Here is a 26,520-nt window from a genome sequence, read left to right as displayed (position 1 = left end):
GCTGTCGGCGTGAGCTGCCGCTCTGGCTTCCTCTCGGCCGCGGGAGCGGCTGCTCCAATGCTCCGGGGCGGCCATGAGCACCCCGCACTGGTGGGATCAGCTGCGGGCTGGCAGCTCGGAGGTGGACTGGTGCGAGGACAACTACACCATCGTGCCTGCCATCGCCGAGTTCTACAACACGGTGCGGGGCGCGGGAGCGGGGCGCCGGGGGCTCGCGGGCGGGAGGGGCTGTCCCCGGCGCCGCGGCGCCTGGAACCTGACCGGGGCTCCGCGTGGACCGTGGGGCATTCTCTCTCCAGGGCCGGAGTCCACCTGCGCCCCTCCCCGCCCGCGCCTTCCAGCTCCCCATCTGTCCCTCTCTCCTGCCCGGGCCGCGCCGGCTGGGCTCCGCTTCCTCCTCTTGTGGTTTCTGCTGACTGTTGTGTGGTGCGGTCCCCATCCGTCCCGGAGCCAGTGCTCCGTGTCGGCCCGTCTCCGAGTTGGGCCAGTTGCGGGCGGGGACCCTGCGGGGGCAGCGCCCGCGCGCCCCTGGGATCCCCGCGGCGTGACGCACTTGGGTCGCATTGTGCGGTTTTGCGCCGAACACCTACCTGCTCGGGAGGCCCAGGAACGCGGTGGTGCGCCGGCAGGTCTCCGGAGCGGGGCCCAACCCGCGTATCCATCAATAGTAGGTCGAATTACTTTGGGCCAGAATCAAGTTCATTACCACCAGTTCTTATTTCCTCGCCTTAACTTAGTACCCCGTCTAATGCCAGCTCCAGTTCAACTCCCCCAGGCCGGTGCGCTCTCCAGTGATGAAGTCCGGGGAGGCAAAGGGAAACTTGGGAGCGATTGGGTACCTGATTTCTAGGTACGGAAACGTCCCCACTGCAGAAGCCTGTGTGCTTTTTAGTCTTTGTGGGAGGGAAAGCTTTGCAACTGGGAGGGAAAGACCTCTTTTCGCTGTGCCCATGGCTCAGGATTCTGGCACCAAATGTAAGCCTTGGCGTGGTCATTTCAGTGGTTTGTCTTTTCCCTGCTCCGACGGGGAAAACAGGAATTCCTGGTTGAAGGTTCATTGAGAAGTTGAGGTTGTTCTTTAGAATTTTCACCTTCGATTTGCTGGCGAGAACGTTGGCATCAGCCAGTGCTTACTGCCTGGAGGGATCTCTGCTGAGCTGGTCCCTGCCCTCCTAGTCACCGATGGGCGCACTGAGCTCCTGAGAAGGGAGCTGCCATGCTCTCATTTCTGGTGAGTCCGGGCCACAATTCGGAAGTCTGCACCCTCGGTCCTCTTATGGCTGAAACCCACGGCTGCGGCTGCCCTCTCTCCAAACACTCCTGCTTCGTGTATGTGCCCAGGTTACTTCCTCAGGAACACCCAGTCTTCTACTCTTCGTAGATACAGTTAGTGGAGGGGGCCGCACCTCACCTGTTGTACCACCTTTTCCAGCGCACACTGTCAGTGTGTGTGTGTGTGTGGGGGGGGCCCGGGGGGCGCCCACACCTCTGTGGAGCAGGGTTTGGTGCTTCCAGCAGCGGCCACTCGGTTCTCCAGTTGAAAGCGGAGAATACTGCTAGGGATTTCACCGGAGTGAAAGAAGAAATGACAGCCTGGGGACAGGGTCTCATACTCTCTGCCGTCATTATCGGTAGAATCTGAGGCCAGCAGAAAGTCAGGCCTGGTTATTTGGCCAAAAAGTGTATAGCTGCACTGAGCCTGCCTTGAAAAGCCCCAGAGTGCTGGAGAAAGGGGAGAAGTTGTTTGGTGTTCACTTTTAATCTGGTTCCTTTGGAGCAGTTACGTGGTGAGCGCCAAAATCTTTTTTAGAAATCAACTGCTGATCTTTAGCTGTAGCGTCTGTAGCTGATTAGCCCAGCTGGTCTGCCTGACAAACCTTATTCTTTGAAATGCTTATAAACCACAACATTTGCTCTCAGAGAAGTGGTTGGTCACCAAACTTTGTTGGTCCAAAGAGTTTAGCAAAAACCATCGCTTCTCTGTCCCCGCGCCCTGGTTATCGGCGGTGCTTATGCGTCACTGGACAGACCTCTTACTCCTGTGCTGAGGAAGGCAGTGAGCCTTTACTTGGAGATTAACATCTGATTAAATCCTCATAGGAAGGCAGCAGGTCTAGGTATCAGTTATACAAGAAAATAATAATTATTACTAATCTGGAGAAGAACTTGTTTAAGGAATTGAAGATGTAAAGTCAGAAGCCTGGGAGAGGGATCCAGAAGCTTTTTAGTAAGTCTTTGGGGTAGGACATCACGACTACAACTTCAGTTACTGCTGGTTTCCATTCATTGTTCGCTGTGTGCTGAAGCTCTGCTGGGCCACCCTAGGAAGTGGGTGCTGTTTTCTATGCCCATTTTATAAAGGAGGAAACTGGGGCCTAGAGAGAGTATGCAACTTGCTGAGGTCAAGAAAATGGCAGAACCCGGCTAGTGTGGCTCAGTGGTTGAGTGTTGACCTATGAACCAGGAGGTCATGGTTCGATTCCTGGTCAAGGCACATGCCTGGGTTGTGGGCTCGATTTCCAGTGGGGGGTGTGCAGGAGGCAGCTGATCAGTGATTCTCTCTCATCATTGATGTTTCTCTCTCCCTTCCTCTCTGAAATCAATAAAAATATACTTTTTAAAAATGGCAGAACTAGAGTTAGAATTAGGTCCATCTGACTCTGCTAAGGTACAACTTGTGAAGATACAAGTGCCATTGTAGCATCTTAGATTTATTTATGTGGCATAATACATCCATTTATTATTCAGTTGTTCTTTAACTTAAACTCCTGCTTTGGGACCATTTGATCTGTAGGCCAGTCATGATTCTTGATATGAAAAGAAAAGTTTGTTTCAAATAGTTTATTGTTTTGGTTGTTGTTTATTATAACAGTAATACATGATTATGGTAAAAAATTCAGAGTATTCATGTTATAAAGTGAAAAATACCCTTCCTTCTGTATATTTGTTGTTGTTAGTCCTCACCGGAGGATATTTTTTCCATTGATTTTTAGAGAGAGTGGGAGGGAGAGAGGAGGGGTCAGGGAGAAAGACATATTGATTGGTTGCCTCCCACACATGACCTAACCAGGGCCAGGGATTGAACCTGCAACCCAAATACTTACCCTTGACCAGGAATCAAAACTGTGACCCTTTGGTGCACGGGCTGACCTCTAACCACTGAGGAACACTGGCCAGAGCCCTTCTGTATCTTTTTAGACTTTTTCTAGGCATATAAAAAGCACTTGTATTATTTGTGTGAGTATATAAAATATGTATGTATATTGCATACACAACCCAATCTAAGTTTTTTTCAACCCAATTGAGATACTACTACACAAACTCTTCTGTACCTTGTTTTTTTCACTTAATATGTCTTGGAGATAGTCCTATATTTGCTCTTATCTTTCTCTTTACAATGTCTACACAGTATTTCATTTAATGGGTTAGCCATAATTTATTTAACCAGTTAATTCCTTATTGATGGACTTTTAGGGCAGTTTCTGTTTGTTGTATTGGTTTCTGAACAGTGATGCACTGACTATCCTCACACATGCATCTGGATATATTTTTCAAGGACCAATCCTAGGTTGGGAATTGCTGTGTCAAAGGGAATAGTCACTTTAAAGCAGTGGTTCTCAACCTTCCGGCCCTTTAAATACAGTTCCTCATATTGTGACCCAACCATAAAATTATTTTCGTTGCTACTTCATAACTGTACTGTTGCTACTGTTATGAATCATAATGTAAATATCTGATATGCAGGATGGTCTTAGCCGACCCCTGTGAAAGGGTCGTTCGACCGCCAAAGGGGTCGCGACCCACAGTTTGAGATCCACTGCTTTAAAGGCTGATAATTATTGCTAATCTGTTTTTATTTTCAATTACAGTTGACATAGTACTTTATTATATTAGTTTGAGGTGTACACACCCCAGTGATTAGACATTTATAACTTACATTTATAAGTGATCATCCTAATAAATCTCATCTGACACCATACATTAGAATATTACTAGACATTATTGAGTATTAGATATTGCCTATGCTGTATTTTACATCCCCATGACTATTCTGTAACAACCCATTTGAACTTCATCTCTTCACCTTTTTTCACCCACCCCTCCAACCCCCCAACCCCCCTCCCATCTTGCCCCAAATCTTATCATCCTTTGCTTCAGCCAAACCCAAATATCTTCTCTAAGAACACAGCCTTTTGCTTGAGCACATTTTGTACTATTTCTTCTATATACAAGTTTTATTAAATTCAGTTTCTTTTTAAAAATATATATATTTACTGATTTTAGAAAGGGAAGGAAACAGAGAGAGAGAGAAAAATCAATAATGAGAGAGAATCATTAATTAGCTGCCTCCTGCACATCCCCCACTGGGGATCAAGCCTGCAACCCCAGCATGTGCCCTGACTGGGAATTGAACTGTGACCTCCTGGTTCATAGGTCAACACTCAACCTTTGAGTTGCACCAGCCAGGTGAATTCAGTGTGTGTATTTTTTTTTAATGTTTTAAGTTTTAAGGCCCCAGTCACACTGAAGAGGAAGACTCCAGACCTAGCTGCTTTGGAGAAATGGGGAGGGTGTCTTTTAACCACTGGACTTAGCCTTTGGGGACTCTGTTGCTGGGCAGTGACTCAGGGGGACAGAAGGAAATCAACTGGTGCTGAAAAAAGTCTTGAAGCAAAACGTATGCATAAAACCAACCCATGATCTGTTACTTCCCTCAATCAGATAAGGAAAGTAGAGTCCTCTTTATATGCCAAAAGCCCACATCCCATTATCTGTAGGGCATAATTATCCATCCATCCATCCGTCCATCCATCCATCCATCCATTCATTTACTAGGCAACTACTGTGTGCCTTCACAGAGACCAGACCCACAGTCATCTGGGTGGTGAAGGCCATAATAAAAGTGTGTGTAAGTCACCCAGGTGTTAGAGCTCTGCATGGGGTTGGGGTTCTGTGGAGGGTGGAGTGGGGGGATTTTGCAAGAAGACTTCTGTGTAGAGTGACCAACTTGTCCTGGTTTGCCAAGGACAAAATTGGACTGTCTTGATTTTAAAAGTGAAAGTTCCATGTCCTGAAAACCCTCCTTAGTCCCAGGCAAACCAGGACAGTCAGTCATCTCAGAGGCTGGAGGGGAGCAATGGGATGGATGGTTAGGAATGTGCATACAATGAAGATACACAGAGAATTTTCTTAGTCAGGGTATTGACCCTTGTCTGCTTATGAACTTGTTGAGAAAAACTCAGAGCTTCTTGCTTTGTCAGTATTTACCCTCTGCTGGGGAAGTGCCCATTCACATGCATCAGGATGAGTTTGCAGTGTGTTCCTGATATTACTATGGTGCAAATGTTATGTTGGGAATTCATAGAATGAGGGAGTTTCTAAGGAAATAATACATTTCAAAATTTTTGCTTTCCTTTCAATTAAAATAATCTGTTCTGCAGGCATTAAATAATCCAGTTCTCCAAAGGATAATCCAACAATAGGCTTTAAAAAATACCTCTTGTCTGAACTATTCTTCAACTTTAGTGACCCCATACGATTTTGAGAGGAAGTTTCATTTCTCAGTAGATATGGAGCCATTGAACCTGTCTTTTAACCACAACTCATTTGCTTTCCGTATTTCTTTGGGAGTTCCTTCCTCTTTTTGTCTTGGGGAGCGTCTCCCTCTAATTTGATCTTTTCCTTTTCATAGACTGACTTGTTTAAAAGGCCTGGTGGAGGCCGGCAGATGTTGATAGATGGTCTGTGCAGAAGTTAATAATGTGATTTCATATTATGTGGGTGTATCTGTTAAAATGGTGCTTCTAAACTGAACTCTCTAATACGTGCAATGAAAAAAAAGTGTTTGGAAGTATCATAATGTTACTGCAGGTATAATAAACGACTCATGCTTTCGTGAGTAATGTGTAAATACATTTAAAAGTGATTCGTGTGTCCTTGCTAGTGGTCATATAAATTGACAGAGCCATTTGGGGGCAGCTTGGCAGCAGTTAGCTGCACTTGGCTGATGCAAGGGAGACTGAGAGAGAGGACTTGAGGCAATAAAGATATATTGGGGATAAAAAACAAATGTGTTTTATTTTCCAACATTGTAGGTGGGGCTGTAAATTGGTGTCCTTCCACTGGGGAATGACTAAAAAAACCCACAGAAAATCAAAAAACTCGTGCCAACCACAGCACTTACTGCAAGTGAGGAGATAAATCTATATGAACTAAGATGAAAAAGATTTATAAAGCATGTTGTGAAATGAGAAGAGAAAGTTGCAGCCCTGGCTGGTGTGGCTCAGTTGGTTGAGCTGTTGTTCCAGGCACCAAAAGATCGCCTGTTCGATTCCTGGTCAGGGCACATGCCTGGGTTAGGGGCTTGGTCCCCAGTAGGAGGCATGCAGGAGGCAGCCACTCTCTCCCTCTTCCTTCTCCAGCTCCGAGGGTGATTTCCTCATGACCTTGGCCAGCTGAGGAGCTTTTCTGGGCCCTCAGTTATATCCCTTTGTAAAACAAGGGATGATTAAGAGCTCTCATTTTAACTCTTTATTTTTTATTTATTTTTTCCTCTCATTTTAACTTTTAAAGATCTCTAACTCTTTAAACAAGTTCATAGAAAGTTAAAGGCTATGATCATAACAATGAACAATAGCCTACTGCCTGTCTGCTTCTTGGTGAATGAGTATTGGCATTTCTAGGACTGGAGACTGTATACCTGGAACACCTGACACAATTTATCCATACTCTCCGCCAGGGTCACCAGTAGCTCATAGGGCTCCGACGTGGGATAGAGAAAAAGATCCCCATCAGAGTCGACCACCTAGAAAAAGGTACCCCGTTCTCCAGAACGATGCAGCCCACTAGGGACTTCAGCCTGGGATTTTACCCCAGCCCGTCCCCGACGAAGGGTCTTACCTGTCTTTCCTTATATTATTTCTCTCCCACCTTGTCTTTCTCCTCTTGCTGAAAATGGCGTCACTCCTAATCTCTCTTGTTCCCAAATGGTGATGGAGGCCTATGTTGGCCACTGGTGTTGCCAATCCTTATCGGTACTATGCCTCAAGTTCTGGGGTTTGCTGAGGCATTTTGTATAGTGGCGCACCAAAGTGATTTTGTAAGTCTGGAAAAAGCCTTCTATCTTTCCTGGCCCCTTCAGTTCAGTTCAGGCCCCCTCATAGTTCGTTTGAGGCCCCCTCAGTATGGTGTTTGAAAAGCCCCCATGCCCTTGGCTTTTCAGACTTCATCTGCCCCATTCCATCTCTGAAAGTACTCTCCTTAAATCTTTTTGTGTGTACCCCTCCCACCCCATGCCCATTGGGGTTGCTCATTTAGACTTAGCTGTTGTCTTAACCTTCTTCACTGTTCCTCTGTATACATAGTCCTATATGAGGAGCCCCTCACTCCACACTTAGAGATGAAATTTAAAAAGCTGGATATTCCTACCACTTCATACCTTCTAGGATGGCCTTCATAAGGCAAAAAAAACCCCAGAAAATAAGTGTTGGCAAGGATATGGAAAAATTAGAACCCTTGTGCATTGCTTGTAGGAATGTTAGATGGTTCAGCCACTGTTGAAAAGAGTTTGGTGGTTTCTCAGTAACTTACACGTAAAATTACCTTATTGTCACTGGAAAGGGGCCAGGCTGAGATGGGTCTGCCCCAGCGCAGTTACTCTGTCTAGTATGGCGGTCCCTGGCCACATGTGGCTACTGAGCACGTGAAGTATGGTTGGTCCTGAAGGAGATATGTGGTCAGTGTGGAATTCACACTGGGCTTCAAAGCCTGGATCTGAACAAAGAGAATGGAAAATATCTTATTAATGATACTTAAATAGTGATTACATGTTGAAATGATAATATTTTAATATTACATTAGATAAAATATATTTTTTAAAAAGCCAAATGCTGCCTGGACGGTATGGCTCAGTGGTTGAGCATAGACCCAGGAACCAAGAGGTCACTGGTTCAATTCCTGGTTAGGGCACATGCCGGGCTTGTGGGGTCGGTCCCCAGTAGGGGGTGTGCAGGAGGCAGCCGATCAATGATTCTCTCTCATTGATGTTTCTTGCTCTCCCTCTCCCTTCCTCTCTGATATCAATAAAAATATATTAAAAAAAAAAAAGCAAGCCAAATGCCTTCTGGAGAGATAACAGAGAGGCTTAAATCCACACTGAAGTCTGAAAGATAAAATGGTATATCATTTTTCGCCCAGTCGGCATGGCTCAGTGGTTGAACCAGGAGGTCACAGTTCAGTTCCCGGTCAGGGCACATGCCTGGGTTTCATGCTCAATGCCCATAGCGGGTGTGCAGAAGGCAGCTGATCAATAATTCTCTCTCATCATTGATGTTTCTATCTCTCTCCCTCTCCCTTCCACTCTGAAATCAACAAAAAAATATATATATTTTTTAAAATATATTTTATTGATTTCTTACAGAGAGGAAGGGAGAGGGATAGAGAGTTAGAAACATCGATCAGCTGCCTCCTGCACACTCCCTACTGGATATGTGCCTGCTTCCAAGGTACATGCCCTTGACCGGAATCGAACCTGGGACCCTTCAGTCCACAGGCCGACGCTCTATCCATTGAGCCAAACCATCTAGGGCAACAAAAATATATTTAAAAAATAAATAAAATGGTATCCTTTTAAAGCTGGGAAAGAACCTACAAATTTGATCTTCACCTGAAAGTAGGTTTTAGATAGAGTGAGAAAGCGACAAAGGGCGACGGGAATCTAGGAAGAGTCTGCCTTCTGTGGGCCTGGAAGAAAAGGCTGGCCTTGCTGGCAGAAAGTTACTGGGGGCTCCAACTTGCCTAGTCCTCCTCACCTGTATTAAACTTTATTTTTACCATTATTTAGTACGGATCTTATCGTAAGAAGTGTATGTGCAAGTAAACTAGAAGGCTTCTTAGTTCGTCTGAGCAGGAAAAGAACAAGTCCCGATTCTTAGAATCCACGGGGAGCCTGAGTAGCTTTCAGATGGCAGTGCTGGGACTGCCGCTGCTCTGACCAACGCGGCGGGAAGGAGCCCGCTACATGCGTATCCAAGGAGTTTTACGTTTTCCTGTTGTGGATCTGCAGGAAGAAAATTATAAGTGCTTAGACAAGATGCATGGCCACATTGATCTCAGTTTGCAAAGGACATACTGGAACAAGCTGCTTTGTGTTTTGTTTTGTTTTTTGCCCTTTTACTTAATATTTATCTTTTCATTTTACGTTTTCCCCCAGATCAGCAACGTCTTGTTTTTCATTTTACCTCCCATCTGCATGTGCTTGTTCCGCCAGTACGCAACGTGCTTCAACAGTGGCATCTACTTAATATGGACTCTTTTAGTTGTAGTGGGTAAGTGGACCCGTTTGGGAGCATGGGCTGAAAGGGAGGAAATGGAATTCCAACACTTCCTGTCTCCTGTGAACATTATGTTTTATAAACCAAAGTCGCTCTGACGTCTTAGCACACTTTTATGTTGCTTGCTTGAGGCCAAAAGCACTCTTTCAAATATGGGCTTGATAACAAGGTTGGCTGTAATTATCAATTGTATTTGAGAGTTCATTTATGTCACTGCCATTGGTGTTATGCCAATGCAGTTTCTGAGAACTTCTGAAGAAAGTCATGTGGAACAATGGAACTAACTCTGATGAGACTGGTCTCTAATGGACTAAAGGTAAAAACAAAACAAAACAAAACAAATTCTAGTTGTTTGATCCTTCATTGTTTTGGGAAATACTTGGGTAATTTCCATTTCCTTCCACAGGCAGATTGGGAACTCTTAGCAGGGAGAGAGTGTTGACTTCTTTTTACTGCCTGTTCCCAGGAAGGCAAGTGGATGAGGAGAGACCGTGCTCACCTGTGGAACCATTAAAGTTCTGAAGTGCTGATATTTAGGCCCGCCTTGAAATCCTCTTTCTAGACTTGAAGTCTGCGTGCCTAGGTGGTGTGAGTTTCTTCCTTCGGTTTCTTTTTTCAGAGAGAGCGAGCGATCTGGTGACTGCGACAGCGGTCCGTGAAAGGGCTCTCCCTAAGCAGTGTATTGAATTTGTGAGTCTTCTTCGGTGACACTTTTTATTGGTTGTAATTGATTCTAGGAATTGGATCCGTCTACTTCCATGCAACTCTGAGTTTCCTGGGTCAGATGCTTGATGAACTTGCAATCCTTTGGGTTCTGATGTGTGCTCTGGCCATGTGGTTCCCTAGAAGGTATCTGCCAAAGATCTTTCGGAACGACAGGTAAGCTTGTGCTAGGCACCTGCTAGGTGCAATACCCAATATAATGTAATATATCAAGAAAAACAGCACACGATGAAGCCCAGCCTAGTGACGAGCTCATCATACTCCTGTTTAATACCTCCTGATTGTTTAGCATCTGACAGTATAAATGAACTGACAGGTAATAGAGAGGATTCTATATGCCTGGAGAAGAATTTATATAACGTTAGGGACAGAACTTCAAATGTCTCCCTTATTTGATGTGAGAAAAAGTGGAAAGATTATCAGTGGGGGGGAAATTCCTGAATGGCAGTTCAAAGACCTTTGATTTCCTGTTAGAATATTTCCTTTAGTCCAACCTACTCCACCATTTTATAAATTTACAGTAGAATCCACTAAGGAATTGGTTCTTGGAGCCATAGCTACTGTAGTTGTTCACACATACACACACACACACACACACACCCCTCCAAACTGGAAACCCAGAATTTCAGGAAAGGATGCATTTTAATATCCATTGTGTTATGCTTTTATGCTTGAGTATTCATCCAGTAAATACTTTTTGAACACTTACTATTTGCTATGCATTTTCCTAGGCTTCTAGGCACTGAGATGTAGCAGTAAATTAAACAACAGAACCTCTGCCCTGGATGAGCTTACACTGAGGTTGGGGAGATTGTGAATCAACAAACAAACACATAAATACTATTAGGGAAAGACAAATCTATGATGGAAATGAAGCTGGTTAAGGGGTCGTAGTAACTTCGAGTTTGGTCAGGGATGCCTTCCTGAGGAGCTGTATAAGGGTGTTACTATCTGAAAGAACAGAAGAGAGACACCTTCATAAAGATAAATGTTCCCAGAACATATTACTCATGTTTGTCAAGGTATGTATGGATAGTCTAAAGATAGGGATTCAGTTAAGCAAGCTGGTACAGGGACAGGAGCTATGCAGCTATTAACTGTTGTGTAGGGACTGAGGTGGAGGCATGTCCATGAAATATGATGGCTGCAAAAACACATTGTAGAACTGTGTGTGCAATATTCTAATTTTAGAATGAATGAAATAGCCTCCTGTTGAGTATATGTCTTTGTATGCGCACAAAAATGCCTGGGAGGATGAGGACAGCCACCACCACTCTTAGGAATTGGGGTGGAGAGAGAGCTTTCATTTTTACCTTTTAAAAAAAATATATTTTTTTTATTGATTTCAGAGAGGAAGGGAGTGGGAGAGAGAGATAGAAACCTCAATGATGAGAAAGAATCACCGATTGGCTGCCTCCTGCACGCCCCCCACTGGGGATCGAGCCTGAAACCCAGGCATATGCCCTTGACCGGAATTGAACCTAGGACCCTTCAGTCCACAGGCCGATGCTCTCTCCACTGAGCCAAACTGGCTAGGGCTCATTTTTTACCTTTTAATCTGCACTGTTTTCCTTTTTACAAAGAGCACATGTTAATTTTTAATATGAAAATGTATTTTTAAATGAGGCAGGGAGAAAACACACTATAAATGGATTAGCTGTAGAATCTTCATCCTGGGTAGTAGGATTTGCATTAAATAGTGTTATCTCTGAGTATAATCAAGTAGAAAGAAGTATCCTTAAGGTTACTTATCAAAAAGTGAGAGAGAGAGAGGGAGGTAGGGAAGGAGGGAGGGCGAGAAGGAGAGAGGGAGCGGGAGGGGGAGGGAGAAGGAGAAGAAGAGAGAGAGAGAGAGAGAGAGAGAAAGAGAAAGAGAGAACCAGCTGTTTACCAGTGGAAGTGAAAAGGAGGTATTCCCCATCTTAGATGAAATAATGAAATCCGGTCTCCATGTGGCTGAGCCTTCTCCTCAGTGGAGGAAATGCGCATTAAACCACGCAGGTTGGTTTAGCTGCCTCTGGTTTCTAGTCTTGTCCCGTTTCCTTGTTCAGTTTCAGGACAATGACTGAGGGTGATCGGAAAGCCTCCTGAGCGGGGTGGGAGGAGGGGAGGGAGGGAGGCGATGGCACCAGGCAGGGTCATGAGGTGAGTTTGCAGGCGGACTTTCTGACTCTGCCTGATACACACACCATTTCCTCTCGGCTTTTCCTGTTGTCTCCGAAGGTGCCCACCAGCCCCTCCGGCCTTTCCCGGGCCTGGCGTGTGTCAGGTCGAGAGCTACGGTACTGTTTTGCTCTTGGATCTCATCTTTCAAGTCCTGGGATCGGAGGGAGAAGTGGAAGACATGGGAACAGGGTTCTGTTTGTTTGCGGCACTCTGGAGGCCTGGGTTGAAATTCCAAGTGACATGTTTTAATGTACTCATAAGAGAGGACCTTTTTCTTTTCTCATTTCTTGAATGTGTGAGATGATGTTGTTATGAGCAGGAGACGAGAAAATGGGGCAATGGCTGTAGTAATTCACGCTTACCACCTTTATTTTTATTTTTTTTTGTTTTATTTTATTTTTTTAATATATTTTTATTGATTTCAGAGAGGAAGGGAAAGGAAGAGAGAGTTAGAAACATCAATGATGAGAGAGAATTATTGATCGGCTGCCTCCTGCATATCCCCTACTGGGGACGGAGCCCGAAATCTGGGCATGTGCCCTTGACCGGAATCGAACCCAGGACTCTTGAGTCTGCAGGCCAACGCTCTATCCACTGAGCCAAACCGGCCAGGGCACCACCTTTAATAATGAAAACATAGCCCGAGGCAGGGAAGTCCCTGACCCTTGGGACTTTTCCGTCACCAGCGCCATTTCTCTGTGGAAGCTGGGACCCCTTTCAGTTTGAGCAGAGTCCTTTGGCCGCACTGACCACCATGTATGTATATATCCCTGGCCTTGGAGAATACCTGGGTTTGAATCCTAGCTTCCCGGTTTATAAACGGTATAACTTGTCTATACTCTAACTTTCTATTTCCTCATCTATAAAATTAGGTAGTTCTAGGGTTTTTGCGAGATGACTGCAGCACTCCGTATGGTACCAAGAACAGGGTGAGCGCTCAGTCAGAGTTAGCTCTCAGGACTGCCCATGGCACGGAGAGAGTGCTGCTGGCGTCTCTGAGATATGCACACAAATGGAAGGAGAGAGTGGGCATTGAGGATTTTAATGAGCAAAGAAAGAAAAGGTGCGTGTTACAGGAAGTCGCTCACTCTAAATATAAGGGTGTCGATTCTACTTGTCTGTCTTCAATTTCCAGGGATGGGGAGAGCGAGGAGAGCAAACCCCTCCATGGGCTTCGGGGCCCCTGACAGGTGGCAGCTCTACAGGAAGTGGCAGGCCACACCGAAGACTTCAGGTCAATACCAGGATTTCTGAAGATAGGGGTTGCGTGATTTAGCTGCCTGCATTTACCAGATAGTTAACATCGATCTCTCCTTTTTGTTTGTTTGTTTGTGATCTAGACTTTGCTGGACTATTTTTAAAAACCAGTTCAGAGTAGTTCCTGTGTGAGATTCCTGGAGAGGAGACAGCATAGAGGCTAAGTGACTGGGTCAGACAGATATAGATTTGAATAACGATCTACCTTTTTTTTTTTAAGCTCTGATACCTCATTTTGCTCATGTAAATTGTAGATAATAGCAGCATCCACCTCTTGGGGTTAGAAATATATGATAAAATCTTACAAAGCATATTAAGGACTCACTCAGTGCTAGCAGTAATTATGAATGACTAATATGGATAAGTGTTTGAAGATAAGGATGACTAGAACAGCAGGCATTATGTAAATAATTGGTGGGTTTAAAAAAAGAAGGGTTTTCTTTCATCTTGCCTAGAATGTTTTTACAAATTGTCAGGACACACACTCCACCATAGATGGTTATTAATAATTTTTAGACATTTTTGTTTTGAGAAAAAAAACAAGAACAAAGAAGTATTATAGACTTAATTATATCCATTTCTAAAATAATTTATCCTGCTGTGATTTTTAAGAGTTACAGACCTCACTTCAGAATGCAGTTCGTTCTTTGACTCCTGGATTGCAAGGGTGCAGGCTGGGGTCTGCGTGTCCTGCTCTCACGCTGACTAGATGACTTGGGGTCACCATCTCCGACTCTCTGGGCCTTATCCGCTACTCACTTATAAAATGACAGGCGTGGGCCCTCCAAGACCAAATGCTGTCGTCCTGTGACTCTCAGGGGCTTGTCCTAACTAGGTTGTTTGAACCCCAGAGGGTAGTTTAAAGCAGTGGGTCTTAACCGGGGACATTTCTGCCTCGTAAGGGACATCTGGGAAGTTTACAGTGGTCAAATGATGGGATGTTTTCTCATCCATAATTGCATTTGACTTCAGAGGAGTAAAAGGGCCATTACAACTATTTGATTTTAAAAATGGGCAGCGGGTCTGACAGAGTGAAAACCACTGCTTTAAATGGTAGCCGATGATCATAGTAATAGCTTTGTTATAATCATAATATGATGATGGTGGCGGGTGGCTAGATTTTGGTTTGGGGAGCACAAGAAGAAGAAGGGGTGCTAAGAGTTCCCTGACCTGGTGTTCAGTTGGAACCCACAACGGGCTGGACAGTTGACAACAGGACCAGCGCCGGCAGTAGCCATCATTGCCCAGAAAAGGCCTGTGGAGCCCCTGGCTCCTGGAGATTGCTAGCTCTCTTGCACCCAGGGCCTCCGGTCACTCTGGGTCGCTGGGCTGCCATGTGACTTCCGTTGCCTTCTGCTGGTTGCAAGATCCTGCTTTCACAGGACGTCCTAGTTGGCTAAGCGGCCTTCCCAAAGCACATTCCACACGCCCACCGGACTGACATGGGAGGTGTCTGCCCCCGTTCAGAAAGCATGTTGTGTCAGGCTTGCTGCCTTTGAACTCTGGCAGTGCTATCTAGAGTCTTTGGTGATTGCAACACCAGCTCAGTCAGATTTTCCCTGGGAGTGTGCTGTTATTAACAACAATAATATTTTAAAGAGCATTTATTCTCAAGCGATGGCAGTGATTGTGGATTTGATGAGCAGACACCATGTTCCAGGCACTGTACCAGTATGAAGTGCTGCAATGCTTGCAGGAACACCCTTAGGCGGGTGTCTTCACTCCAAAGCCTGGGGAGAGTCCCATGATTTGCCAGAGATCCCACAGCCACCGAGTGCAGAGGCAGAATGTGAGCACACAGGGGTCGCACGGGAACACCCGTGCTGAGAATCCCTGTGGCTCTCTCGAACCTGAGTCTGAATCCTAAACCATTGGATACAGGGAGGTGATTCCATGTGGAAGTTTTAATTATATGTGTCCCCAGTCTAAAAAGGCCCAAAGCCTCAGCATGTGTCACACCACCTCAACCCAGGGAGAGAATTGTTGTGGGTCCCCAAGGGTTATGCACACGTTGGGGCTGGGAGAGCAGGCAGCCTTTTACCCAGTAGCTGAAGGATGCCAGCCAAGGTCAGGAGAAAAACACGATTCTCCCGGGGATTTGCCGCCTGGATCCTTTCCCAGACATATTTTTTTTTCCTCTGGTCGAAGTTCAGGGCTACCATTCCTGTTCATTCCGCTCAGAAAGTTGGCAGCTTGATCAATGATTTCCTGTGCCTTGAAGATAAATGGTTTTCCTTTAAGAGATAAATTTGTATTTTTAAGGTTTCAGTGAACTTTGATTTTTTATGATGGAATTTCATTTAAATTAGTTTCCCAAATGTGACCTGTTCCAGGGCTCATGGCCAAAGTAAATGGTGCTCATAACAGAAACTTCAGGAATATCACGAGCTCTTAAATTTCAGTCATAGATGAGGCCTTAGAGACAATCTAGTTCGGACTTTTCATTTTCTAGATAAGGAAGTGGAGTCCCGAGGAGAGAGGAAGGAGCGTGGTCAGGATCACGTCGCCGATTCTGGCTCTTTCTGCTGAAAGCATCTCCACTCCAGTGAAGGGGGGCCATCAGTTATTTTTCTAAGATTTCTCGGGTCAAAAACTTGTCAACACAAAATGCCAATGCTTCCTAGACCGTGGACTGTCAGTAAATACAGACACTATTACAGTGTTTTAAAGACTTTTACTCTTGTGTGCTAGACACAGGTTTTTTCCATGCACACACACACACATACATACATATAATTGATATTTAGAGACAGGAAGGGAGAGAGAAACATTGATTGGCTGCCCCCTGCACGCCCCCTCCCTGGGGATTGAGCCCGACACCTGGGCACGTGCCCTGACGGGGAAACCGACTGGCAACTTTTCCGTGCATGGGACGACGCCTAACCAACTGAGCCACACTCACCAGAGTGATGTTTTTCTTTTAAACCAGGAAGCTTACAGAACGGGGGTTGATACACGCTGTTCTGTGGGCCAAATTGGTCCACTGCCTGTCCTTGCAAATCAAGTTCTGTTGGTGCACAGCCCTGCCTGTTCCCTCCCTTACTGTCCACAGCGGCAGTGAAGTAATTGTGTGACCCACAAAACCTAAAATATTCACTGTTGGGCCCTTTCCAGAAACGTTTACCAAATCCTGCTGTGAAACATGTGAAAAAAAGAAAACAAGTATCCATATCTCACCCTTAGGGGCTGAAGTTGATTCTAATTTTGCTGTTCTCGTGGCTAAGTATTTAGAATATTTCTGATTATTCCCTAAGGATAGATTCCTAGAAGTGGAATTACTGAGCCAGTGAGAGTGAATGGTGTTTAGGCTCTGGGTACTTGGTGCACAATTTCTTCTCAGCTTCCACTCCCACCAGCAGTGCCTACACCTTGTCCACATTTGACAAAAAAACCTCCTTAGCTAATGGGTTTGGTTTGCTTTCACCGATTCAGGGGCAGGTTCAAGGCGGTGGTCTGCGTCCTGTCTGCAGTTACAACGTGCCTGGCATTTGTCAAGCCCGCCATCAACAACATCTCTCTGATGACTCTGGGGATTCCTTGCACTGCGCTGCTCATCGCAGAGCTGAAGAGGTGGGTGCCGTTCCCTCTGCCCTTCGCTGTCCCTGTGACAGGGACGCACCAGCTCCTCGTTCCTTTACTCCCCTGAGTGTGGAGGAGGAGTTGGACTTTCGTGAAGAGTTAGTTCCTGACTGTTGTTTGAGAGCAGGTTCGATCTCATTTTCCCAAAGAGGGAGCAGCTCTTTTGTGGGTGCAGCTGTTTTGTGGGTGCAGTACATCCGAGGGGTCCAAAGCTAGATTAGCAGAAACATCTCAAGGACCTAACGTGCCCCTAGACCAGTGATGGGGAACCTACGACACGCAAACTCATTTTTTTGGTTGATTTTTCTTTGTTAAATGGCATTTAAATATATAAAATAAATATCAGAAATATAAATCTTGGTTTTACTATGGTTGCAAATATCAAAAAATTTCTATATGTGACACGGCACCAGAGTTAAGTTAGGGTTTTTCAAAATGCTGACACGCCGAGCTCAAAAGGTTCACCATCACTGCCCTAGACCAAGGGGCCCAGAGTGAGTGAACTCTATAGGAAGGAGAATAGGTTTGTTCATATGACAAGAATAAGGAGAAGAGTCCTAAAGAGGCAGTTGCAGTCACACACAGAAGGAAAAAGAAATGAATTTCTGTGTACAAGGTACAGTGTGACTTCTGGTGTCATACTGTCAACGGCTACTTTCTCTGAGATCGGGTTTCTTATTTACAAGCTACCAGGAAAGCCTTTTGTCCTTGGGTCAGCATTTTCCTTTGGGAAGCTGTATACTCAGAGTTCAGGTTGATAGGGAGAAACATTTTAGCTTCGCTCTTTTGTGTACACGACTGTCTCCTTCTAGCCCTAGTGCTCTTAGAAAATGCTTCTGCTTTGTGTGCCCACTTGTAGAAATGCATGGTTCTCTCATTGCTGTGGACATGGGTATCTTGGTGGAAGTCTTCTGCCTGTCCCACTTGGTGAAAGTCGCTCTGTGTAATGTGTCAGTCAGCTCTCTCTCAGTCTTTGTTTTGAGGGGAGACATGTACATTTCTATCCTCTGCCCCACCTCTGGGGGTTGCGTTGATTGTCAGCAATAACAGGCAGGGTCAGAAGTGGCTGAAGAGGTAGGTAAGCCTGCCAGCTGGCCATGGAGGGACGCTGTTGGGCTTGTCTCATTGGCTTCTTTGAGGAGCCTTCAAGGACCAGGGAATTAAGATACCTATTTCAGACACTAACAGATATATTTTTTTAAAATATATTTTTGTTGATTTCAGAGAGAAAAGGAGAGGGAGAGAAAGTGAAGCATCAATGATGAGAGAGAATCATTGGTTGGCTGCCTCCTGCACTCCCCGCACTGGGGATCGAGCCCGCAACCTGGGCATGTGCCCTTGACCAGAATCAAACCCGGACCCCTCTGTCCACAGGCCGACGTTCTATCCACTGAGCCAAACCAGCTAGGGCCACTAACAGATCTTGAAACTCTTTGAAAAACACACAAGTTAAATAGCTGTTAAAGACATCTGAAATGGATTTGTAATAGTCACTTTTTCTCTTTCTCATTAGCCTCAATCCTAGAGCTTGTTTCTAGTCTTTTCATACTTTCATTGTCCTTCCTGAGCCTTCTCTCAGACCATGAGGAAATAACATTCATTATGACTTGGGGTCATGATCTGACATTTGCTGAAATTTGGGTGGTGTTCTCACATTACCGAGTGACTCAGCTACATCTAAAATATTGTAAAATAGACTCATTTTTTCTGATCATAAGAGAGTTGATTAAGGAAAACTTTGAGAATGCAACAGAGGGTCAAGAAGAGAAGCAACAGTAGACATCTGCTCAGATTTTTCTATCCTAAACTTGGGTCCTGCTTTTGCACTTAACCTCACATTGGCATTTTGATTCAAGCCCTGAAAAGTGGGACTATACCCAATGGAGGTCAGGTTTGGATAAGCCCCAAGTGCAAATAAGCCTGGTGTGCAGCATCTGGCAGGGTCTGCCCCTTCGCCAACAGAGAAAGGGACAGTGCAGGCTGCCCTGAACCCTAACTCTGCAGTGCTTCCCTCCCAGCATTCCAGGTGCCAGCCCCGCCCACCCCAGGGGACTCGCCCATGTGACATGCCACCTCCTTCTTGCCACTCAGCACACACACTGCATCTCCAGCTCTCTGTGCTGGGGTGTTCCGTAAGCCAAACTTTCTGGGGTCAATTAAATTGAGTGTATAGATCCTCCAATACCAGACCAATTGCCTATATATTTGTTGATACTTGCTTCTGTCCATTTTCATTTTACCTTTAAAAATGGCAAGGCTAGAAGCCTGTTTATTTTGCCTTTTAGAGTGCAAAATAAATTGTCTATATATTTGACTTGAGCTTCTGAAATGGAATGACTTATTTTCCTGAGAGGGCTGGAGAAGACCAGGTTTTGGTTGGGGGAAAGGTTAGGAGTTCATTATGGACATGTTAAATGTGGATCTATCTATCTGAGACCTCAGTGGACATGTCTAGAAGGTAGTTGGGTTTGGAGTCGAGTCAGGGAGGGGCCTGGGTGAGAGGTATGGCTCTGGGGCTCATCTGTGTACATACGGGATTCACATCCACGAGCTGGCAGAGTGACGGTATGTGGGGTAGGAATTCCAGTGCCAAGGGGCTGGGGAGATGTGAGGAACCAGACCAGCGTTCAGGGAGGTGGGCGGAAACCAGGACTGATGGTATCTGGATCCCGTGCAGGTGTGACAACGTGCGTGTATTTAAGCTGGGCCTCTTCTCGGGCCTCTGGTGGACCCTGGCCCTCTTCTGCTGGATCAGTGACCGAGCCTTCTGTGAGCTGCTGTCGTCCTTCCACTTCCCCTACCTGCACTGCGTGTGGTAAGCCCTGCCTGTGGGGGGCTGCACTCTCCTTTGGCTCCGTTCTTTTTCCAGGTGCCCAGGTGTGCCCGGGGGACAGGGGAGGCCAAGTGCCCCCTCTCCTCAGACACTGTCAGACTTTTCAGAAGCAACAGAAACTACTGTCCAAAGCAGAACGGGCTCCAGGGAGCTGGCTCAGCCAGAACAAAAAGACCTCGTTTATGCTTCAAGTCCGGGTCTCTGACCTCTAGCTCCACTATTAAAGCATAATGGAGCCTGAAAACCGAAGCCGTCACCTGAGCTCTGGCTAGACCGCTTGGGTGGGGGAGGTGGGGAAGGCTTGGGACAAACGTGGGGACCAGTCCAGGGACGTCCAACTGGGGACCAAAGGAGGTAAATATGACCTCTTTCAAGATATTGTACATCTGTGTCAACCCAACTTCGCTTTTGGGTTTGAATGACCAGGTGAACACTTGGGCCTCAGGCCATCTAGGGACAGTCTCACCCATTCATGTTACAGGTGGAGACGGAGGCCCAGAGAAATAAAGTGAATTGTTCACAACACCAGCTGGTTATGTAAAACCAGCCCAGGTGTCCATAAGGGGGACTTGGAGCATCTATACCTGGATGCTCAGGAGACACTGTGAGGTAAAACAATGAAGCAGGTTGCGAAGTGGGCAGCATCCTTCTCTCAGAAGCTGAGGAGGAAGCCGAGTGGCTGCCTAGGAACCACTTCTGCTCCAGACCCAGTCATCTCCCTTCGCTGTCCTCCAGGACTTGTAATTGCAAGCAACGGAGACCAAGGGAAACATGAAGGCTGTCTCCTGCAAATTGAGAGCCTCCAGGAGGGAATTCCATTGGTAACGAGTTGGAAAAACTGTTAGATCTGAATCAGATGAAGCGTGACTTGTCAGGAAATGCCTAAAAACCACATGGTTTAGAAGAATTCGCTTACATTTCCTTGAAAAAAAAAAAAAAAAGGCTTGGGGACTTCAGAACTCTTTGCAAAAGGTGAAATAAAACAAAACAGCTCAAATTGGGATTCCAGCCTTAGGATCCATTGCCTGATGTTTCTTAGGTTCAACCTTGACTCACACTAGTGAGTTTATAAACACTTTATATATTTGCTGAGTTATAATCGACAGATAATAAAACACGCAGATTAATACTTACCTGGCAGGGAGATACCGTGATCACGACGGTGGTTTTCCCAGGGCGAGGCTTATCCATTGCGCTGCGGTGTGCTGACCCCTGCGATTTCCTCAGATGTGGGAAACTCGGCTGCATGGTTTGTGGTAGCGGGGGACTGCCTTCCTGCTCTCCCCTAAAAAATAAAACAAAATGCACAGATGTAAATGTATGGCTTCATGAATTTTGATAAATATATACACCTGGTAAATATGACCTTATTCAAGATACAGTACATTTTTGTTGATCCAAGCAAGTTCCCTGGGCACACTAGCAATGTAAGTAAAATTCGAAGATTATACTGTAACTAGAGGCCTGGTGCACGAATTTGAGCACAGGTGGGGTCCCTCCTGGCCAATTAGGCCGTCTCGCCAAGTCCCAATTGGGGCCAGCCCTGGGGAGGGACTGCGGGAGGTTGACCGACCAGGGGAAGGGACCATAGGAGGTTGGCTGGCTGGCCAAACTGGGCCCATCAGGGCCAGCCACCCGGGGGGAGGACCGCGGGAGGTTGGCCAGCCGCAGGAGGTTGGCTGTGGGAGCGCACTGACCACCAGGGAGCAGCTCCTGGATTTAGCGTCTGCCCCCTGGTGGTCAGTGCATGTCATAGCTACTGGTCGGTCGTCTGGTTGTCCAGTTGTAATGGTCACTTAGGCTTTTATATACTAGTATATAGATAACTTTGGTTTAAATTCAGTTTGTTTCTAAATTTGGTGTACTTTCTGCTTTGTCAAAATGGACCATCTTTTTGTCCCAGTTATAAAATGGCTTGCTTTTTAATAGTAAGTTTAAACAACATAGAGAAATATAGGAAGAGAGAAGCTCTCATAATTCCATCTACCAAAGAGAGAACAGTTGTTAATGGCCTGAGGTATATCCTTCTTGATTATGTATATATATATATATATATTTCTCCACTATGCTTTTTAAAAACAAAAATAGCATCATTCTGTACATGATGCAAACTGGTCCTTTTTTCTTCCTTACACCAAACACTAGGTCCTGGATAACTTTCCTTACCAAGGCCTGTCCGTTATCTTCATTTCCTTTGTGTGTGTCCGATCAGTACTTCACAGTGTGCTTTATAAGTCCACCCTCTTAGCCCCCGTTTTAAACCCTGGGGCTCAGTCTTCTGGGTTGGACCCCAAAGGCATTTGCATGGTGGTTCCTGTTATCAAGCTGGAATATTAGAACATCTAAAACAGGCCTTTTGCCCCAGATTTATCATTCCTCTTCTCCCCTTGCTAATTAGAAGAGGCCCCGAAGGTCATTGCGCCAGGAAGGGTGGGTCAGGCCAGAAGGGGGCGGGAGCCACCCCGCAGCAGGCGCAGCCCCTGCCAGGGCAGGACTCACCTCCCCTCCGTCTCCCTTCCAGGCACATCCTCATCTGCCTGGCCGCCTACCTGGGCTGCGTGTGCTTTGCCTACTTTGATGCCGCCTCCGAGATCCCTGAGCAAGGCCCGGTCATCAGGTTCTGGCCCAGCGAGAAGTGGGCCTTCATCGGCGTCCCCTACGTGTCCCTCCTGTGCGCCCACAAGAAATCCTCCGTCAAGACCACGTGACGGAGGGCGGCCTTCTCTGCCTGGGCGTCCTCCGGGCTTCTTGCCAGCAAAGACCCCTGGGGGGTCTCAGAGTTGGGGGTGGGGTCTATTTTCTTAAAAATACTGTTTCCTTGGGCTCTCCCTGGTGTGTGTGGACCCCGGACTCCACTGCTCCCAGCGATGGAAAGTAGAGGGCTGAGGACTGGCTACAGCGTCACTTTCGAGGCAGTGGCTTGTGGTCTGCGTCCCTGAGCCAGCGGGGGACTCAGTGCCTCCTTCCTGTGGGTTTGTGGGCTCCAGACCCCCAGTCCTGCTGACAGTCAGATCCTGCCACAGACAACGCCCTCCACCGGTCTGATGGAGGACGCCAGGTTTCCATTTGGGAAAACCACACACACACACACACACACACACACACACACACACACACACACGCTTGTGGCTGTGGCTAGGGAAGCTAGCTTTCTGCTTGCGTGCTCAAACACCCGGGTTTTACGTGCATTTGTGGATCCTTTCACTTCTACCTCTGCTGAGACATGGAGACCTGACAGGTGAGGGTAAAGCTAAGGAGAAAACCCCTCTGTGCCAAAACGACTGTCCATTATAAGCCATTACTGAAGATGACGAAGTGCTTAAATATGGACACTGTTGTCCCCCACCCCAGCCCAGTGGCCTCAGACACACAGAGGAGTCGCTGGGTCCCTCCCCAGACCCCTCCTCACTGCCTGACCTCTAACATCACCCAAGGGCTGTGACAACCCTGAGGGCGGGGTCCGGGCTCAGAGCTGGGAGCAGCCACGAAGTTTTGGAGACGTGTTCTCATTGGACACCTCCTGTGAGCTGCCTGGATGTTATCTCAAGAACATCCCCGTCCTTTCTCTGGCTTTTGCTGGGGTGATTATTCTCCACGGCTCGCACTGGGAGGGGCTTCCTGTAGATTCTCCGAGCATTTGGGCCGCAGTCCCCAGGGCTGGCAGGAACCACGCATTGGCTGGTGGGTCCTTGGCTGTGTAGCAGGGCGAAGCTGTGGCCTCTGAGTTTTTCTCACCTAAAGTGACACTGGCTACCACTAAATCTCCTCTTCCCTGGGCTGGAATGGATGGGAGACGCCACAAGCCCTGAAGGTGTTGGGGGGGGGGGGGGCGATTCGCGGCCTCAGGGATACTCATTCTCAGGCGCTTCCTGCTTTGCAACCTTCCCCTGTGAGGGCAGGGCAGGCTGTCCTTGCGCGGCCAGGAGTCTCACCACTGCGAAGCGCCTCAGAGTTGGGCAGCAGCAGTGAGGCCTGGCCGGGAACTGTGTCTGTGGCTGCAATTTGCACAGGACCTAAGGCAAAACCCCATGAAAGAACGGAATTCGGAGTTTAAAAATGAATGACTATCTTCTGTGGTTTTCAAGTTATTTTAGCAGCAGAACCCTGTTTGAGTAAGAAATCTTTATGGAACCCCAATGTGTGAAATGGGTTTTATTAGCTTAAATTTACTTTGAGGTTAAACTTATAGCAGTTCTTAAATATATCAGGCAGTGAAAATGCAAATTAACGATTTGGCAGTTTTCAAGGTAGAAAAATTGGGTATTGAATGAGTGTACATATTGCTATATTGTAGTGTAAAAATATATTCTAAAAACGATGTTTGAATTAAATATTTCAAGAACCTCTAACCCACCTCTATGTGACCTAGGTGGTTCATGAAACAGAATTTGAAAACTGCTAAGTCCTTTGGGTTTCAAGTCTAGCATTTTTAAAAGGGAGATACCAGACTGCCCTCTCTTCTGGTTGGCTCAGCAGGCACGGATCCTGGTTTCATCCATTCTGCACAATAAAAATGCCCCCAAGTAAGGGGTTTGGTGTGCTGTAAGCCCACCTGTCTTAGCGTGGAAGCATAGATCAGGAAACGCAGAGAGAGGAGGGTAGGACAAGATTGTGCGTGTGTCTGTCTGGAGGGTTCCTTGGTGAGGGGAGCATTGTCAAGGATGGACCATTTACCCCATCAGATGCAGGGCTGGTTCCCTGGGGAACACTACCTTCAGCTCCCAAGGCTTTGACCTCCTGGAAGTTTCTGGGTGTCTTTGGAAATAGGGATGAACGGTGCCTGCTGGAAGGAAGGACGTGCCCTGACTCTCAGGCTATTTCCATCCCTCTAGCACAAGAAAGGATGTGAATAAGTTCATCTGGATAAGTTCAGATGTCGGGAGGAATGCTTCTGATAGGAACACAGTGCCCTACTAGGAACTGGTTTTAATGCAATGAGGGCCGAGAAAAAAGTGGGGAGTGGGGTATACTGAGGAGGGCAAAACATAACCCGTTTGAACAGCAGTCACTATAGCTTGTCAGCGTGGGATGGCAAGTCAAGAGAGTATTTAAGTTAGGTTGATGGTTTCATTCATATTTGTAGTTACATATTTATAATGCTTTGATAGCACTACTTGCTCTTTAAAGAAAATTGGTATACTACAAAAAAGTCGAAGTAATCTATTTCTGTAGCTCAAGGACAACCATTCATATTTTGGTATATTTCCTCCTAGTCTTTTTTTCCCTACTACATTTGTAAGTATTTGTCTTTTAGGGCTGATGGTTTGTCCTGTGGCTTGAGTGGAATGTAAGTGTGAGTTGGGTATTTTGCACGAAGAGCAGGCTTTGAAGTGCACTCGCCTTAGCGAGACGCCGGAGAGCTCATCACTGGATTCTGAGCCTGACTACTGAGTCTTCCCTGCTGATGGAGCCGCGCGTGGAATCATGGACTGGATTCTACTCCTAGATATGCTTCTGCTCTTGGACTGACGAGTAATAGGAAATAGTGTTAAATATATGGCTCTAAGGTTTTGATGTTCGCCGATGTAAAGTGAGTGAAGGGCTTATTTCATGAATGAATGTGCAATCAAGAATCGTTCTCCCTGCTGCCACGGAGGGAAGTGGCGATTCCACACTTGGGAGCTAGGTCACGGCAGTTGCTCTGCATGGCTATCAGATTTCTGCTCTGGGTAGAGTTTGCCCCAAATCAATACCCAGAAGGAATGCATTTTGCATATTAAAAAAAAAGTGTTACCATGTTATTAAGTGAATGATTCTTACTGAATACTGTTCGGTTGCTTATTGATTTTTAGGAAAAGAAATATCCCCTTGATGAGCATATTATAAAATAAGCACTTCAGTGAACATATTTAAGGTGCATGGGAGCAGATATCTGAACCTATTTGGTCACATGCTACATTTTGGGGGAACACTGTCCCTCTGGAGAGCGCTAAGCTCGAGGGTCATCAAACACAGGCTTTGTGAAATGCCATCACCTATTCTGTTTATTGGGTTTCTCAGGTGTGTAAAGCATCTCACCAGACCATCAAGCTTATATGAGCCAGTGCCGTCTTGGCGGCCCCAGGACTGGATTGGAGTCCTCCCTGGCTCTCCCTCCCTCGGGGCTGACATGGGACCCCCTGTGGGGGACAGGTGAGGGCTGAGGCTAGCCCAGCCAGAGCCCCGACCAGAGCTCCTTTTCCCCTCATGGACGTGGGACCTTTCACAGCCAGCTCTTTGCCCTGGGTGCTGCCATTCTAGCTGGCCAAACAGAAGGCTCGGGCCAGGTCGGGATTCCCCATGGCTTTTATAACATCATTCTATGGACTTCTTTTTCTTGAATGGCCCCTACTATAAGGGACTAATTGTTTGAATTGTATCTCTATATGTTAAGCCAGATTTAAGAGTATTTTATAACCACAGTTTGTAATTAGAACAAATACAGTATTTTCAGATACATTCCTTCTATAGTTTATACTTTATGCAGGGTATGCTGTGTAAGGTGTGTGCCCACTGGCTGTGGTGGCATTTAACCTCCATTGCTTTGGGAGTAGCGTAAGGCCTTTTGAAATGGAGCTCTTGCACTTTATGCTCTTTCTGTGAACTCTGACAGCTTTGTTTCATATTAAAGCCGTGATGGCATTTTCTGTG

At 46.3% G+C, this 26,520-nt stretch overlaps 1 protein-coding gene across 2 annotated transcripts; it reads left to right on the top strand.

Moving 5' to 3' along the window:
• Nucleotides 1–26,520, top strand: ACER2 (alkaline ceramidase 2). Of its 2 annotated transcripts, XM_081103029.1 has the most exons (7): nt 1–181; nt 9,212–9,326; nt 10,070–10,211; nt 16,911–17,048; nt 19,735–19,872; nt 22,412–23,128; nt 25,145–26,520. In XM_081103029.1, the coding sequence occupies exons 1-6, from the start codon at nt 74–76 to the stop codon at nt 22,596–22,598; spliced, it is 828 nt and encodes a 275-aa protein (XP_080959155.1). In that variant the 5' UTR covers nt 1–73; the 3' UTR covers nt 22,599–23,128; nt 25,145–26,520. The 2 variants fall into 2 exon arrangements, with proteins under 2 accessions (XP_080959155.1, XP_080959156.1); XM_081103030.1 differs by lacking the exons at nt 22,412–23,128; nt 25,145–26,520 and adding an exon at nt 20,372–21,177.

Source organism: Myotis nattereri (genome assembly GCF_964212035.1).
Source record: "Myotis nattereri genome assembly, chromosome: 12".
NCBI lineage: Eukaryota > Metazoa > Chordata > Mammalia > Chiroptera > Vespertilionidae > Myotis > Myotis nattereri.
This window is presented reverse-complemented; position numbering and strand designations above follow the sequence as displayed.

Excerpts from the sequence above, each read along its gene's own strand:
- ACER2 (XM_081103029.1), top strand. The coding sequence starts at position 74 with ATGAGCACCCCGCACTGGTGGGATCAGCTGCGGGCTGGCAGCTCGGAG. Across the intron at positions 182-9,211 it reads TCGCCGAGTTCTACAACACG|ATCAGCAACGTCTTGTTTTT; the intron begins GTGCGGGGCGCG and ends GTTTTCCCCCAG. Across the intron at positions 19,873-22,411 it reads CCCTACCTGCACTGCGTGTG|GCACATCCTCATCTGCCTGG; the intron begins GTAAGCCCTGCC and ends TCTCCCTTCCAG.